At 41.2% G+C, this 18190-nt stretch overlaps 1 protein-coding gene and 1 non-coding gene across 2 annotated transcripts in view; both read left to right on the top strand.

The window, feature by feature from the left end:
• LOC117336811 overlaps nt 1-17692 on the top strand; it is a 37583-nt gene extending 19891 nt beyond the window's left edge. The window contains exons 2-8 of the mRNA XM_033897464.1: nt 1119-1189; nt 4182-5111; nt 8084-8237; nt 8544-8666; nt 9045-9182; nt 9967-10117; nt 12749-17692. Coding sequence (XP_033753355.1) covers nt 1119-1189; nt 4182-5111; nt 8084-8237; nt 8544-8666; nt 9045-9182; nt 9967-10117; nt 12749-12764 — 1583 coding nt within the window. The 3' untranslated portion in view covers nt 12765-17692. The remainder of the gene's footprint in view (nt 1-1118; nt 1190-4181; nt 5112-8083; nt 8238-8543; nt 8667-9044; nt 9183-9966; nt 10118-12748) is intronic.
• On the top strand, nt 9488-9559 carry Trnat-agu. The gene has a single exon. It is a non-coding gene; the product is annotated as a tRNA-Thr (tRNA).
• Nucleotides 17693-18190: the final 498 nt, after the last annotated feature.

The raw sequence follows: 18190 nt of genomic DNA, 5'->3' as shown, positions 1-18190 counted from the left end.
GGTAGAGTTAAAACTCTTTCTGAATATGAGTTTTATTTCTTCGATCGAGGAAGAAATCAGGAAGGCCCTTTGAGGACCGGGCTGTTAAAGCATTCATAAGTGAAGTTCTTCTGTCATTAGACACTGTATAAGAATACGCCCTTGCATCAATTAAGGTTTATTTGCTATCAAGGAAGGCACGCTATCTCACCCTTCTCCAAACAATTAGGCAGGCATGCATTCAGCACATTTCTTGCCATGTACAAAACAGCTAGTTTTCTTCGTGTTTTTTTTTTTTTTTCTTAAAATTGTAAAATATTGTAGCGAAGCTAACTGGCTGCTCGTTGTGGCATTTTGCAAAACAGGCTCGTCGAGATTTAATCCCAGAGAGACGTCGTCTCTTTCATGTGCATTTCACAAGTGTTAAACGTAAAGCTATGACGAACACATGTAGTGAATCATACAAATGGCTGCTCCGGGAGAGAATCCTGCATATTTTGACACGTCAATCATGGCCCGACCGTACCTTAATAACAGAACAAACAAATGTTTTATTTTTAAACCTCAATATGTTGTTTTTATGATTAGACAGTTGAAAAACACGAGTCAAAATGATAACAATGTTGTTTAGGATAGCTTGTTTCTGTAGTTTTAACAGGGAATAATTTAAAGTAGTTTGTAAAGTGTGTGCAAAGTTTATCGAGAAGTTTCTTCCAAAATTCATAGTCAGAATTTTGCTGTTTAATATGACGTTCGAAAATTTGACTGATACCTAGAAAATGTCTGTTCAGACATTTCCTGAGGTAACTATTGTTAAAATCCCATCAGCACTAGACCTACATGTACTTGCCGATTCTACAAGAATTTGAGAATCGGTAAACAAAAAGTCTTCCATGTATCCATTGCAGAGTTGTTTAATTTTTTCTCGCCAAACCTCATAGCATTTGTCACATTGTTCTGATCTTTGACTATTGGGTTATATAGCATACTCTAATGTTTTGTGACACGGCGTTACATCTTTATATGCCCTTGCTAGAACACCAAACGCCAAACAAGGGACAGTTTGGTAGAAATATTTATTATTCGGCAAACACTACAAAGCTGATTTTGTTGTTATATAATTCGTTTTTAATTTTCAGACAGCCAAGAGAAGGAGAAGATACACATTCCAGAACGACAAAAGCGGACGACGGACGGAGGACAGTTACCGGTAGGTACACATTAATTAATGTCGGTTAGCATTGGTGGAACAAATGCCAGTTTATGTGTTTTTGGGTTTTTTTTAGTTGTTGCTTTTTCCGGGGTTTTTTTACGCTTTCATTAACATACCGAAAACATGAAAACGTATTATTTCTAAAGACAATATAGCAACAAGCGATAGTTTCTCTTTCTACACATGGCAATAGACATACAATACACTACGTACACGTACAGGGGAAATGGGTTCGCCATTTTACGTGCTTCCATCCAATGAAAAAATCATCAATAAATGATGATCCAATAACAAAAATTACCTTATACAAACTATAGGTATTTCACGTGGAGCAGATTGCCTGGTTTTTTTCGAGGGTTGTTCCCAGTTCATGAAGAATTTTGAACGAAATGTTTATTTTCGTTCGGTAGATTAATATATATTATCAATATTGCTATTCAGGTGCACTGGTCAGTTCACAAAACAAAAGACTTTTGAGATAATAAGGCCCGTTGTTGTTTCCCACTGATGGTTTAAAGAAAACTGGGACTCCTGAAGAATCGGGTATTTTCTTAGATTAAGCGGACATCAGAGAGTCCAATAATAACGCCCATTCTATCCCCCTGGATGTTGACTAAAATAGGGCCCCGTGCACATTGTATTTAGGGGGTATTGGAGAGTTTGAAATATATTTGCTGTACCTATTGCAGCACATGAAATTCTTTATCTTTTCTTTCTTTCCCGTGTTTTTATTTTCTCTCAGCACTCTTTCTGTGCTTTCCTGTCCTCATACGACCCTGACTAATGCGAGAACGTTAATCCCATAAAACAAAACCAAACTTGACAAAAAAGTCTCAATAAAATGTATGTACCCAGAGTAAACCTTTGTAATGGTTTGACACACAAACAAGTTCCATATAGACTGATGACATCAGGAGTAAAATTGGACTTCATTAAAGGACATGGACTGGGCCTTGTCAGCAGTTACATATCCGGGTGTAATCACTACGTAGGTATGCCGCCGTAACATATATTTTAATATCTTCATGAGAAAGATGTCATGACATGTTATATGTCATAAATATTAACCACTATATATCTTTTTGTAATTAGTTATATAATATCATTAAATACAAGTATATATAATGGTTTCATATAATTTAGCTATATAATATTCCTTCACAATATGTGGGTGTTATTCGTCTCCAAAAGCACGATCTACGCATTACAACTGTTCAATAACAAACAGTTTATGGAGTAAACTCTCAACCTGTTTTGATTGGTTAACACGGTGAACTTTGACTAGGACTATTTTTGATCACGTGGAATCAATGTATTTTGATTAGCTAGAACTTGATGGCCGCTTCGCGGTAATGACGACACATAGAAAGAATTTCCTGATTGTTTTTGTGATTATTTATTTTTTTTATATAGATTTCTGTCAAATTATTGCTTAGAAAAAAACCTAATTATTCTTTATGATTAACAACAAATTGTAATATCTGCCCACATTTCCGAAATTGGCAGTTTTGCATATTAATTAGCGGCATTTTACTTTAGGTCATATCCTTACGCCCGTCCTGATATTGTGAAAAGAACACACTTTGACATGAAACAGGTCAATTCATCCTTAGATTATTTTCTTACCGCTGTAAAAACAGGTCACACAAACTCGTGGTTATTGCATGAGGTATTTCTTTCACTCTCGTTAGTTATTTTTCCACAGTTACAAAACTAACTCGCTAAAACTCGTGGTTTTTGTAACTTTTGAACAATATGTAACTTGGTTGAAAGAAATACCACATACAACAACCACTCGTCGTGTAATATCTTCGTTGAAATCTGCCCATTAATTAAGACATAAGTATATTACAAACGATCACATATACATGTATACATAGAACATGTATAAATATATATAATAGTTCATATATAATTTAGTTATACTATATCTTCCAGTTACTTATCTGTTAATTCGCTGTAAATGAACATCGTCTCGTAAAACATAGAACAGTGTAACACGCAATAAATCTCCCATAATCGATCCAGGGGGAGACAAGTGCGTCTGGTTGATGGAATGAGACAGTTTGGGCCCGGAGAGAATGCGTTATTATTGGAGTGTCGATTCCAAAGCGAGTCAATATCTATTCCACCTAAGATGTCCGAAGCAGTTAAGTCTTAACCGCTGGTACTCTCTCCTGAGTCAGACAGAAATAGACGTCAGATATAATCGGTGATCATTACCGAAAAATATGTATATGAATATATAAAGTATATAAACGGTGTTTGTAGCAAGCATCAGGATATTTTACTTGATTGCAAACACAAGAGAGGAATTTGGGTGAATCCCAACATCACGATATCGTTTGAAGTAATATTTTGTGTTAAGGATTCACGTATGGTTCCACTTTGTTTATTAAATAATCGATCATTACATTAGTTACCAATGTGGTCTATTAGCACTAACTCCATCTTCGCCAGTGTGTACCACTTTGAGCCCGTGGGGAACGGGGAAAATTATATCCATATATCTCAATGTCTGTCACGAGCGGCTACCTATAGAATATTGGTGGTTTTGTTATGTGTATCCACACCTCCATCCGAAACTTTGATTCCATTGCATTACTTTGAATCAGTATATGTCATTTTTCTTCCTGTCTGCTTTGATTTTTATGTTGGTGGTTAGTGTTTCCTATAATTGGGTAAATATTTTTGAATCTTATTCGCACTGAAATCATTGCTTTCAATTATGATTGCTCTAATTACACTTTTTACATATGACAATTCAGCAGTGCGCTTATCTAATATTGGACTTCGCCTAAACTAGTACGCTTATAGTATTTCAAAGTTAACGTCGAAAATTTGATTTTAAATTTACGGTATCCTTCATCGACATCAGTCGCCATGTTAATCCACGTGGTATCAAAGTAAGAACCTGGATGCCTTACCATTAGTGTTCCTACTCAGAACCTGGTTACGTTTTCTCTTTATCTGTTTTTTTCTTCCACAGCCTCTCCCAATGACACATCAGTCCGGTTCTGTCCCCGTAGATCGCCGCGGTCAGGCATCATATGACTACCAGCATGGCGGGGCTACCTTCGATACTTCTGGTACACACCAAGTCAATACGAGAAGGGATCCCGAAGATGATGAAATCAGAACGAGAATGGTATTCAACACAGATAATTATGACGTCATTGCCGAAACTGGAGAAAGTACATATACTCCTCATACATATCCTTCAACCGGAAATACGGGATCTACAAGTCAGGGTTCTCAGAGCAGAGACGGAAGTAGAACGACTGTAACGCAATATTACGTCACTCGCGAAGGAACAGCACAACGGTTAGGAACCCATGCAGAAGAGGGTACAGGAACCAGCGATACGGGGTCGACTCAGTATGACTCTGGGGTACAGGTGCAGTATACCTCCAACCAACAGACTGGGGATCCAATGACACAGAGAGGTCAGAGTCAAACAAATCAGAGACATGACCAAACCACTCGGAGACGTCAAGGTTATGGCCAAACTACTCAAGGACAGACGAATTATAACTATAACACTGGTAGTAGGACAAACTCCGGACGGAATCCTGTATACAACACGGGGACACAATCTACCCGGGTAGGGAGCAACACGCCTGTGTATACGACAGGAACTCAAACGAACCCACAATACAGCCAGTACCCAACTAACACCGGTACATCATACACGACCGAAACACGTACCACTCAAACACAGACACATTATCCGTACCAGACTGGGACCAGTTACACGACGAGTGGAAGGGGTGGAGGGTATAGCTCACTGGGACAGGTCTTCAACCTCAACAACAACCCACAATACAGCAATTACAACAACAGGCGTGTGACAAACCAGGGCGGCTACATTTCTGGTACCAGTTCCGTCCCAAACACTGGAATCATTTCTGACGATCCGGTAAGTTCAATTAATATACTAGCGGAAAAAAGAAATACAAGTTCGGTTTACTTTTAGACACGTGGTCCAAATCCCATCAAATCTCACACTGAGCTACATCAGAGCACTATGAAATGTTCTTTACTTGAAATTAAGTCGACCGTGACCCCGCTCGACGCTGCATGCTTTCAGCAGATTTTTCAAGAAAGCGTGGATCCAGGGTACTCTTGCACCATATGTGCTGGTAAATCATTACAAATCGAACATTGGAACAGTACAGATCAGTTATACTACATTTATTTTCGAAGCGATTACACAGCGAAATGCTGAGATTGAGTCCAATCGTTAGGGGAAAGGTCATTGCTCTGATAATGCAGGGGCATTCGTAATGCCATGTAGCCCAGCAATATAATGATTATTGTATAACGTCCTGTTAGCAATGATATCCATGAGGTGAATGGCTAGGTTATAATATCATGTTAACATTGTTATAAATAAGATTAGGATGACTTAAGTTATAACGTCCTAGGTTATAGCTGGGCGTCTCAGAGTCACAGGAAGTCTTGGTGACTGTCCCTGGATCGGACACCTGCGCATTACATCGTGACGTCAAGATAGAGCAATACGTCTCTCTCACCTCCATAACCGATTTTAGACGGCGAAGAATACAGTACGTCAAGTTGTCAACATTCATTGAAGGGCCAGTGTGACCAGAACGGTTCGGAATCGGTTGTGAGAGTTTTATTTAAGGCCACAACTTCTCTGTGTTGGTCTGCCATTTATACAGGGGCGACGCTAACGTCGAATGCAGTGGTTCCTTACACATGCATCTAATAGGTTTCATTTGGCCCATTGTATAGTCTGTTGTTTACTGACGAGTCTTGCTTTACGCTTTACAGGTCAGATGGACGACAGCGAGACAGCGCGAGGCCCCATATTGCTAGGGTTTCTCGTGACTTTATGATTCAAAACAACGTTCCAGTTCTTTATTGGCATCAATTAAGTTCAGGTATGCCATCAATCGATCATTTGCTAGACAGGAGAGTTAGGAAGCGTGTCAACGTCCGATATAACGTCGCTCAACTCACGCAGGCCCTTATTCAGGAGTGAAATAATATCCCTCAAAGGGCAATAAACACCTTGTTGGGATCCATGTTAAGGAGAGTAATAGCAGCGACTGATGCCAGTGGGTGGTGGGCACACACGCTACTGATTTGGATCAGGAAAGGGCGTAGGGTATCCTTGTTTTAACGGTATTCAGGCAACAACCATCTGTAATAGGACAACAAAATCATGAAAATGTATTAATTTATCATATAATCGAGAAACACCCACCATTAACACATCGTCTAAGAATCATATGAAATAATAACTTCCGAAAATCAACTTGCGTTTGTTTTTATCTGGTAGTATATATGTGTCTACAAAATTAAAATGTACCTTTGTACATTAATTCAGAGGATTACCAACCCTACACAAAGCTTAATCGATCACCGTATCCTATGCCATTTTGTATGTAACATCCATTCGCAAATTCCTGAAGGTGACCTTTAAAAGAGTTGGACTTAAAGGTTACCTTTGCAATATATCCGAACGGTTTATATTTGTTCTGCACATTCTGGTAGTATGAATGAAAGGAATGCATTTACCACTTTTATTCATGACCGTCAACAGGGCGACGATTGATTCTTGAGCGGGGTGGTGACGGAAGTGTTCTTGGACAATAAATAATCCAACTGCAACACAAACACTGCAATTATCTTTGTACTCTTTCTAGATTGATATTCGGAACCAGATAGAGATTACAATACCCTACAAATATAGCTCCATCCAATCTCGGCTGAGGATAAACAAGTATTTGTCTTACAAACAAACTATTCCAAATGCAATTCAGCGAAATGGAACAGATATAATTATATTTCACAATAGCAGTGGACTGCTGATCTCTTAGGCCCATCCCCTCAAACAGCTTAAAGTGAGTTATCCTGTCAATGCCCATCTCTCAGACAGCTGACACTGAGCTATCCTTAGACATAACCCCTCAAACAGCTGACAATGAGCTTATCTTTTCAGGCACATCCCCTCATATAGCTAACAGTTAGCTATATTCAGGCACATCCCCAGAAATAGCTTACTGTCAGCTACCCTCTTAAGGCCAATCCATGAGACAGCATACTTGTAATGAGCTTTCCTTTTCAGACCCATCCCTCCGACAACTTACAATGAGCTTTTCTCTTCATGCCAATCCCTTAGACAATTTACAGGAGTTATCTTCTTCATGCCATTCCTTTAAACAGCTTAGAGTTAGTTAATCTCTTCAGGCCGATCCACTCAGAAAGCTTCAAATGAGCTATCTTCTTCAGGCCCATCCGCACCCACCCCCAGACAATTTAAAGTGAGTTACCCTCTTCAAGCTCATCTCCAAGGCAGCTTACAGGGAGTTATTCTCTTCACGTTCATCCCCTCAGAAAATTTACAATGAATTGTTGTTATCGGGCCAATCTCTTCAGACAACTTACAGGCCCAATACCTCTGATAGCTTAGATTGAGATGTCTTCTTCAGGCCCATTCCCTCAGACCATTAAAATGAGTTATTCTCTTTAAACCCGTAATCCAGACAGCTTACAGTGAGCTATGCTCTTAAGGCCAATCCCTTTGACAACTTTCATTGAATTCTCTCCAACTTTAAGAGAAGTTTCGAGGTTTGCTAAAACTCCTCGTTATATTGTGCTAGCACGATACATGTTGTCCCACACCATGAAAGCTATTGGGTTCGAAATAGTAAGTGTAGAAATGCTAAATAAAGTATTCTCTCCTCTGTCCGCCTAGAGCTACCCGACGTCCTCGTACAAAGTATACACTGTAGGTGTAGAAACGATCATTCAGATGTGTCTGTCCTTTGTCCGTATAGAACTGTCCGACTTCCTCGTACAGAGTATACACTGTAGGTGTTGAAATGGTAATTAAAATATGTCTGTCCTTTGTTCGCATAGAACTGTCCGACGTCCTCATACAGAGTATACATCAACAACATGGAATGTTCACGAGCTGTAGACACACTTGGTTCCTTTATCTGCTACAACTACGAACGTGTGTCTCGTGATTGTTGCGAAAAGTGTCTGTCCATCAAGCGGCCGTCCAACATAGGTAAGGAAACAAGTGATAAAGGGGTGATATCCGCCAAGATTTGTCTTCAAATCGGGGGAAGGCTGATATTAGCATATGTATATAGCGGGTATACTGACGTCAGGCGTTATGTCACTTTAAATGGCTAGTATTTAACTGTCATATTATATCAGACCATTAGAAATGATGTAGAAGTGTTGTAAAATCTTATTCATTTACCTGAACATTTGTATTTACAAACAAGTTAAAACTTTCTTCTCCATTTGTGTGATGTTGTTTTCACTCTCGTCCACTTTGTATTATCAGTGTGCTAATATATCCCTGTAGGATGTGAGTATGGAGACCGGTCGTACCAATGTAGAAACATGGAGCCATTCGACTGTTATGCTCCAAGAAACCGCCAGATATGCTGCGACAAATGTAGTAGATACGAGCTTCAGATAAATACGGGTAAGCACCTGTTCACCTGTATTCTAGTTGACAATTCCTATTATTTCGTTGTATCCCTCATTCCATGTCCTTTAGTTTGATCCCGAGTTCCTTTGTTTCGGGTATATTTAGGTTCCTTTCTCTGTGGTGAGTCGTAAGTCGCCATTGTTTTGAGGTGTCCTCAGTTTCTACCTTTGTTTGTGTCGCCCCAAAACCGACCGATCATTGATTGACATGCAGGCCATAAGGAATATACGTTGCTCTGCGCTATGTCTCGAAATCACCACAACGGTACAACCCATATCAATCACAGTTGAACCACGCCGATTGGGATCCCAGTAAGTGTATATTGTAGTCAATGGACCTTTATTTCATAAAACACTCGTTTTCATATTTCAGGTATAACTGGTTGCCAATACGGAGATCTTACACCACGTTGTCAGATTGTCAGCGAGAGACGCCATCTTTGTTACCTTCCGGAGAACCAGCGACTGTGTTGTCAGACGTGTCCGAGATTAGAGGACAGATCAAACCCATGTACGTCACTTCCTGTATATTTCATCCATTTATTTCATTTCAAATTCTTTAATGTGTAGCGGGACTGGACTGGGTCGATCATCGGTGACCAGGTAGCTCAATTGGTAGAGCATCCGGCTAGTGTTCGGAGGTCCCGGGTTCGAACCCCGGTCTGGCCGCTACATTTTCTCCTCTCCTGTTACAAAATTGGCGCCCAACTAAAATACCCACGGTGGTGGTATAAGGGTCTCGTGTGTCTTCGAGGGTGAAGACTTGAAAAAAAGGAGGGAGGTGTGTAGCGGGACTGGACTGGGTCGATCATCGGTGACCAGGTAGCTCAATTGGTAGAGCATCCGGCTAGTGTTCGGAGGTCCCGGGTTCGAATCCCGGTCTGGCCGCTACATTTTCTCCTCTCCTGTTACAAATGAATCAATCATCAAATCTCCTAATTTATAATATTCTATTCATACAAATAGAAACTCGATTATTGATAACGACATCTTGATGCAATATGTTTAACAATGATAATGCCTATTGGTATAGACGATTCGTCCCATGAGACAAACACGCCAGTATACATGCAATATACTGTTCTACCAATACATAGCAAGGTCAATATATGGGGCGTTTTTACCCACAACCTGATCAAGTTTCAGAAAAGCTGAATCAGAAGAGAATACATGTATGTAAAATAAAATACTCTTGTTTTTATAATCTTTCGAAATTTCTCGTTACTCATCTGATAATGTACTGTTGTCTTGAGTGAATTGCCTTGGTATGAACCCTGATGAATGTATTGTTTCAGCGTGTAAATGGGGCGACCAGAACCCACAGCTGTGCGAACCCTTCACCAGCGACAACCAGCTACGAGTAAATTGTTACCAAACTTCTGTCCGCCAGGTGTGCTGCAGCACGTGTGAAAGGTTGAAGGTCAAGGATACGTGTGAATATCCCAGGTACGTAGCATGTCCAGTGACCAGTGGTTATAGGATAATGATTACATTTGCATGATTTAAAAGTGACTGGGTGGCGAACAGTTAAAAGCTTATATAGGTATTAGAAATATAGAACATGAGTTATATGTAAATACTTATTTTAAATGATTTCATACAATGAACACTATATACCGGATATAATAATTTACAAGAGAAACTGATAGGAAGATTAAACATTACATAAAGCGTGGTAATTTGACCGTAATGATAAACTTGATTGTATATATTTGCTCAAATCACAAAGCTCATTATCTGTTATGTACTGTTAAAATCTGAACAAGCTTATATGAAGATGGTCGATTCCAATAATATTCTTTAAACCTTTTACATAAATTCTCATAAATTGGACAATTTGAAATAAAATAAAACCAAATTCTAGTTACAATAAATCCGTAATCTATACTCTCTAAAATATCACGATATCTACCTTAGTGTGTAGGCAACTGATGAGACGATAATCGGAATTGCTGCAATAGGTTTTGTCATTCGGGGTGTCATTTTTACCGAATTTTAATCTAGAATCCCCAAAACGTCTAAAAATGTGCTGTACACAACAGGAAAGGTCCAAATACACGTAGACTGTAACAGATTTAGAAACATAAACATGAAAAACACTAAACTTAGATCCAATAGTTAGAGCTAGATTGTTACAAATCCTCAAAATAGTCAACCTTGATCAGCAATAGTAAGCTGGGGTTTTGTAATGCCGTTGAATCAGCAACGTTCCTTAACCTAAAATTGTCCATGGGAAGAGATCACAGAATTTAAGAGGAAGTCTTCCTTAAAATCTGTAACGCTTTCCTTGGAAAAGTTTAAGTTAAGGTATGATACTGAATCAGGCCTCGGAGATACAATTCACTGACGGGTTTACTGTCAAATGAGGATTAAGTGCGCTTGGTGTCGCGTACTAAACTCCTTTGACCTTTAGAACTCCCATTCAGGAATGATACTAATTGTCTCCGGAAGCACGTCACGGCGTACGTTTCAATCCAATAATCTAAGCTGGATTTTCGGGTTTTCAAAATTTCAACAACGTACACGTATGGACGAAAATTTAGTTGCTAATTCGTCTCGTTTCGCATATAGAATAATTACATGTATGTATTTAACCTATGCTATTTAATGTAAATGGTTGATATGAAAGACGAGAGTCCAACTACCTGACATCTGCGTGTTGTTGGGTGGATTTACGTCCTCCCGGTGGATAAGGTCATCTTAAAGACGGTGGATAATAGCGACCTTTGACGGATGATTTGATTCTCCACCTGGATGTGGTAGCATACCTCACCCGGTAACATTGTATTGATAACTGCCAGCCCATGGAAGCAGATCAGAGGGCAATGCGTCGCCATCAGGGGACACTAAGGTCAAAGGGCGTTGTTTTGTGATGAATCAGGAAACAAGTAGTTTAGGAAATGGTAACAATAAATATCAACACCAAATTTTATCGTGGATTCATCAGATTTCTTTTGTTGGTAACGACTATCTCCCTGGTATAGAGACACGTACAACTAGTCTGGGGAATGGGTAACGACTACCTCCCTGATAGGGTTACAATTACATCTAATCCGGAGATTGGGTAACGACTACCTCCCTGATAGGGTTACAATTACATCTAATCCGGAGATTGGGTAACGACTACCTCCCTGATAGGGATACAATTACATCTAATCCGGAGATTGGGTAACGACTATCTCCCTGATAGGGATACAATTACAGCTAATCCGGAGATTGGGTGACGACTACCTCCCTGATAGGGTTACAATTACATCTAATCCGGAGATTGGGTAACGACTATCTCCCTGATAGGGTTACAATTACAGCTAATCCGGAGATTGGGTAACGACTATCTCCCTGATAGGGTTACAATTACAGCTAATCCGGAGATTGGGTAACGACTATCTCCCTGATATGGTTACAATTACATCTAATCCAGGGACTGGGTAACGACTATCTCCCTGCTAGGGTTACAATTACAGCTAATCCAGGGACTGGGTAACGACTATCTCCCTGATAGGGTTACAATTACATCTAATCCAGGGACTGGGTAACGACTATCTCCCTGATAGGGTTACAATTACAGCTAATCCAGGGACTTCGTAACGACTATCTCCCTGATAGGGTTACAATTACAGCTAATCCAGGGACTGGGTAACGACTATCTCCCTGATAGGGATACAATTACAGCTAATCCAGGGACTGGGTAACGACTATCTCCCTGATAGGGATACAATTACAGCTAATCCAGGGACTGGGTAACGACTATCTCCCTGATAGGGATACAATTACAGCTAATCCATGGACTTGGTAACGACTACCTGGTATGGAAACACGTACAGCTAATGTTCGCTATTGTTTGAACATCATATTCTTTCTTTTGAGTTAGACAAATTGTCTCGTAATTTCTACCACCGAATGATAATAGCATATAATTGGTCGCTGTGCCAGCCATATTATGGGGATCGCACATGGATAGTCTGTCTACTTTGATTGGCTCGCTCAAGCAGGCACTTGTGACCTTGAACTATTGGTTGGCTATCTCTTAATTATTATTGGTGACCTTGACCTTATATTGTTCATTGTTTGTTGCAGGTTGCCAGTTTGGTGACCGACCAGTTCGGATGAACACTCCCCGTGGAATGCTGGCATGCCGGGAGTACGTGCGTCAGTACGGCCTTGAGGTGTGTGATACCGAGGCTATCAACACACACTGCTGCCACACGTGCTATCAGTACAGGCAACTCTCCAGAGGATAATTTCAACCGTTATCATTGGCCAAAATCATCTTGTTGTTTTCTTTGCTGGATCGAAAATTGTGCTTTACAGAAACTTGTACATATCTATGACGAAATAACAAATGCATCATTCATTTCACCTTTAATTATCAACTTTGGGTGGGTTTTTTTGTTTTTGTAACCCTGACCCTTATTGTACACATATGTGGAACAAGACATCAGATACAACGGTGTCATTAAAACGACCCGCTCAGTGTATAGAAACTTTTAAATGGGTACATTGTGGTCAATTACGGTAGACACGTACGTGTAAGTGGGTACATTGTGGTCAATTACGGTAGACACGTTCGTGTAAGTGGGTACATTGTGGTCAATTACGGTAGACACGTTCGTGTAAGTTGGTACATTGTGGTCAATTACGGTAGACACGTTCGTGTAAGTGGGTACATTGTGGTCAATTACGGTAGACACGTTCGTGTAAATGGGTACATTGTGGTCAATTACGGTAGACACGTTCGTGTAAGTGGGTACATTGTGGTCAATTACGGTAGACACGTTCGTGTAAGTGGGTACATTGTGGTCAATTATGGTAGACACGTTCGTGTAAGTGGGTACATTGTGGTCAATTGCGGTAGACACGTTCGTGTAAGTGAGTACATTGTGGTCAATTTAGGCAGTCATGTATATGTGAGTAAATAATTACCCTATTAGCGTCCAGGTACGGTTATAGTGGGTACATGGTGGCCCAGCTATGCATACACGCTCGCGGATAATTTGTGGTCAATTTAATGAGTTGTCCATTTCTAGAGTCAGTCGGGTGTCATGGCCTACTCCCTTATTCGCCACATGTATACGAACGTGGTTTTACATCCAGTCACAGAATGCATCGCGAGGTGGAGTAGCGTATACTTAAACACATAGGATCTACAATATTTCCTCACAAAAACATTCTCTGTTTTAACTGAAAAAAATGTATAATGTGAAATAGAAAAACGTATAAGTTTTGTTTACCTTTAAATATAACGCGAAAATGAATTTTTTATACGTTCAAAGTCGACTGGTAATTACTATCATTACGATGATGAGGTTGCGGGAGACAATCGTCAATATCTTCTTAATTACGATTTTACCAGTGAAAAAGTTAAAAACTTAATAACACCGTTTTAACTAATAAAATAAATATCTTGAAAACGTCCTCAACTTAATCATCAATATCAGCATTGAATTTGACAATCAGGAAGCGAAAATATTTTTGTCTGTATATCACCTAGTTAGCCTAACATTACGACAAAGACAGGTATACACATATACTTTACTAGAAAACGATATCCACGAGGACGATTGGTATATAAACGAGGATAATGCAAAGAACTCAATTATTTCTGTAAGACGATCATATAAGTGGTGACGTCACATATAGGGACTATGTCACGACCTCGGTCCAATTACGACATCCACGTGTATTCTAGAACTTGGAGGACTTTCCGTTTTATTTGGTGACGAGGGTAAGTTATAGAAGACACATTGGCCTAGTAGTCTCAGCCGATGTAATGAGCTTGTTAAGACCAGATGTTGAAGAGAAGGAACACGACACCGAACGACGGACTTAATCTCAAGGGTCATATTGTATATCAATCGCTAGTGTCCTTTTGTAACAATTGGTGGTAAGATTTGGCTTCCGATTCCAAGTATATAAGCATCCGTCTCCTTTCGTCTATAACACATTTCCGAGGTGACGTTCGTCTGAAGCTCCAACGGTAGCGTTCGTCTGTAAGTCCCAAGTGACGTTCGTCTGTAAGTCCCAAGTGACGTCCGTCTGTAAGTCCCAAGTGACGTCCGTCTGTAAGTCCCAAGTGACGTCCGTCTGTAAGTCCCACAGTGACGTTCGTCTGTAAGTCCCAAGTGACGTTCGTCTGTAAGTCCCGCAGTGACGTTCGTCTGTAAATCCCGCAGTGACGTTCGTCTGTAAATCCCGCAGTGACGTTCGTCTGTAAGTCCCAAGTGACGTCCGTCTGTAAGTCCCAAGTGACGTCCGTCTGTAAGTCCCAAGTGACGTTCGTCTGTAAATCCCGCAGTGACGTTCGTCTGTAAGTCCCAAGTGACGTCCGTCTGTAAGTCCCAAGTGACGTTCGTCTGTAAGTCCCAAGTGACGTCCGTCTGTAAGTCCCAAGTGACGTCCGTCTGTAAGTCCCAAGTGACGTTCGTATGTAAGTCCCGCAGTGACGTTCGTCTGTAAATCCCAAGTGACGTCCGTCTGTAAGTCCCAAGTGACGTTCGTCTGTAAGTCCCAAGTGACGTCCGTCTGTAAGTCCCAAGTGACGTTCGTCTGTAAGTCCCAAGTGACGTCCGTCTGTAAGTCCCAAGTGACGTCCGTCTGTAAGTCCCAAGTGACGTTCGTATGTAAGTCCCGCAGTGACGTTCGTCTGTAAGTCCCGCAGTGACGTTCGTCTGTAAGTCCCGCAGTGACGTTCGTCTGTAAGTCCCAAGTGACGTTCGTCTGTAAGTCCCAAGTGACGTTCGTATGTAAGTCCCACAGTGACGTTCGTCTGTAAGTCCCGCAGTGACGTTCGTCTGTAAGTCCCAAGTGACGTTCGTCTGTAAGTCCCAAGTGACGTTCGTATGTAAGTCCCACAGTGACGTTCGTCTGTAAGTCCCGCAGTGACGTTCGTCTGTAAGTCCCGCAGTGACGTTCGTCTGTAAGTCCCGCAGTGACGTCCGTCTGTAAGTCCCGCAGTGACGTCCGTCTGTATGTCCCAAGTGACGTTCGTATGTTAGTCCCGCAGTGACGTTCGTCTGTAAATCCCGCAGTGACGTTCGTATGTAAGTCCCAAGTGACGTTCGTATGTAAGTCCCAAGTGACGTTCGTATGTAAGTCCCAAGTGACGTTCGTCTGTAAGTCCCAAGTGACGTTCGTATGTTAGTCCCGCAGTGACGTTCGTCTGTAAGTCCCGCAGTGACGTTCGTCTGTAAGTCCCGCAGTGACGTTCGTCTGTAAGTCCCAAGTGACGTTCGTCTGTAAGTCCCGCAGTGACGTTCGTATGTTAGTCCCGCAGTGACGTTCGTCTGTAAGTCCCGCAGTGACGTTCGTATGTAAATCCCGCAGTGACGTTCGTATGTTAGTCCCGCAGTGACGTTCGTATGTTAGTCCCGCAGTGACGTTCGTATGTTAGTCCCAAGTGACGTTCGTCTGTTAGTCCCAAGTGACGTTCGTCTGTAAATCCCGCAGTGACGTTCGTCTGTAAGTCCCAAGTGACGTCCGTCTGTAAGTCCCGCAGTGACGTTCGTATGTAAGTCCCACAGTGACGTTCGTCTGTAAGTCCCAAGTGACGTTCGTCTGTTAGTCCCAAGTGACGTTCGTCTGTAAGTCCCGCAGTGACGTTCGTCTGTAAGTCCCGCAGTGACGTTCGTCTGTAAGTCCCACAGTGACGTCCGTCTGTAAGTCCCACAGTGACGTCCGTCTGTAAGTCCCACAGTGACGTCCGTCTGTAAGTCCCGCAGTGACGTCCGTCTGTAAGTCCCACAGTGACGTCCGTCTGTAAGTCCCAAGTGACGTTCGTCTGTAAATCCCAAGTGACGTTCGTCTGTAAATCCCAAGTGACGTTCGTATGTAAGTCCCGCAGTGACGTTCGTCTGTAAGTCCCGCAGTGACGTTCGTATGTTAGTCCCGCAGTGACGTTCGTATGTTAGTCCCGCAGTGACGTTCGTATGTTAGTCCCGCAGTGACGTTCGTATGTTAGTCCCAAGTGACGTTCGTCTGTTAGTCCCAAGTGACGTTCGTCTGTAAATCCCGCAGTGACGTTCGTCTGTAAGTCCCAAGTGACGTTCGTCTGTAAGTCCCAAGTGACGTTCGTCTGTAAGTCCCGCAGTGACGTTCGTATGTAAGTCCCGCAGTGACGTTCGTATGTAAGTCCCGCAGTGACGTTCGTATGTAAGTCCCGCAGTGACGTTCGTCTGTAAGTCCCGCAGTGACGTTCGTCTGTAAGTCCCGCAGTGACGTTCCGTCTGTAAGTCCCGCAGTGACGTTCGTATGTAAGTCCCGCAGTGACGTTCGTCTGTAAGTCCCGCAGTGACGTTCGTCTGTAAGTCCCGCAGTGACGTTCGTATGTTAGTCCCGCAGTAACGTTCAGTATGTTAGTCCCGCATTGACGTTCATCTGTAAGTCCCGCAGTAACGTTCGTATGTTAGTCCCGCAGTGACGTTCGTCTGTCCCGCAGTGACGTTCGCCTGTAAGTCCGGGATCCCGCAGTGTTTTGATGGCCTCGTTATACAGATGTGCCATTATGGGACTTCAAGGATTCCAATAGTTCCAAATGGTTCCAAGGTTAATGTTCGTTGTATGAGATAAAACGTCCTGGATCACACCCTGATAAACACGATATCAGTGGTATAGTGTTGGTGCTCATTATCATAATACAATTGTTCTACATCATTCTATATATGTACCAAAGCCATCCCTTCTGTTAGGCGATAATTGTATTTCGTATGACAAGTAAATAATATCGTTCGAAATTAGTAAAACAATCACACCACGTTGCCTTGAAATGTTAACAGTTTGTTCAGAGTGTCCAGATATATCTATTTTTGCACGGTACCATAACATTTTGATATCGTACAGTACAGTATTTTGGTACCCTATCCTGACTGTTTAGATTTCTATATTTCATCTTATACATTGTATGTGCAGTTTTAGCCATCAGCATAATCTTATATCACAAACTGTGACGTAACATCGAGACATATGTTTTCGTTTAAAATTGTATATTTTGATCTGGCATTTTATTAAAAAACGTTTTTGAAAATACAAAAGTTTTGTTATTTCTTCCCCCGGATAGTCACAAATATTACGAATGAAGGGAGATAACTCGTTGTTTCGTGAGCTAGTGCCATCGTGTGATAGCTTGCATAGTATGTTTTGGACCATGGACCAGAATACCACGAGAACTCTCCGTGTAAAACCATGAGTATCGAATAATACCCTATTAAAATTTCCCATTGAGTTCAGGATCACAAGATTTTACTAACGTGTCAATAATAACCCTGCGTCATCAGTTTAAACTTGACACAGCCGCTATTCGTCCGGTTTTTTTTTGTTTTTTTTTTTTGTTGTTGACATTTTACCATTTTCACCAGATAGTTCTATTGAAAAAAATAATGTAACACCAGTAAAGATATAAACAATATAAACAAAATATATGGTATTGCTTGAATGATTATTTTAGGATTAACTGTAATATACGCTTTATGTTACAGTCATAACACTAAAATAGAGTGTTTCTTAATAAACCGCGTGAAGCAGTTT

This window comes from Pecten maximus, chromosome 10, assembly GCF_902652985.1.
Source record: "Pecten maximus chromosome 10, xPecMax1.1, whole genome shotgun sequence".
NCBI lineage: Eukaryota > Metazoa > Mollusca > Bivalvia > Pectinida > Pectinidae > Pecten > Pecten maximus.
This window is presented reverse-complemented; position numbering and strand designations above follow the sequence as displayed.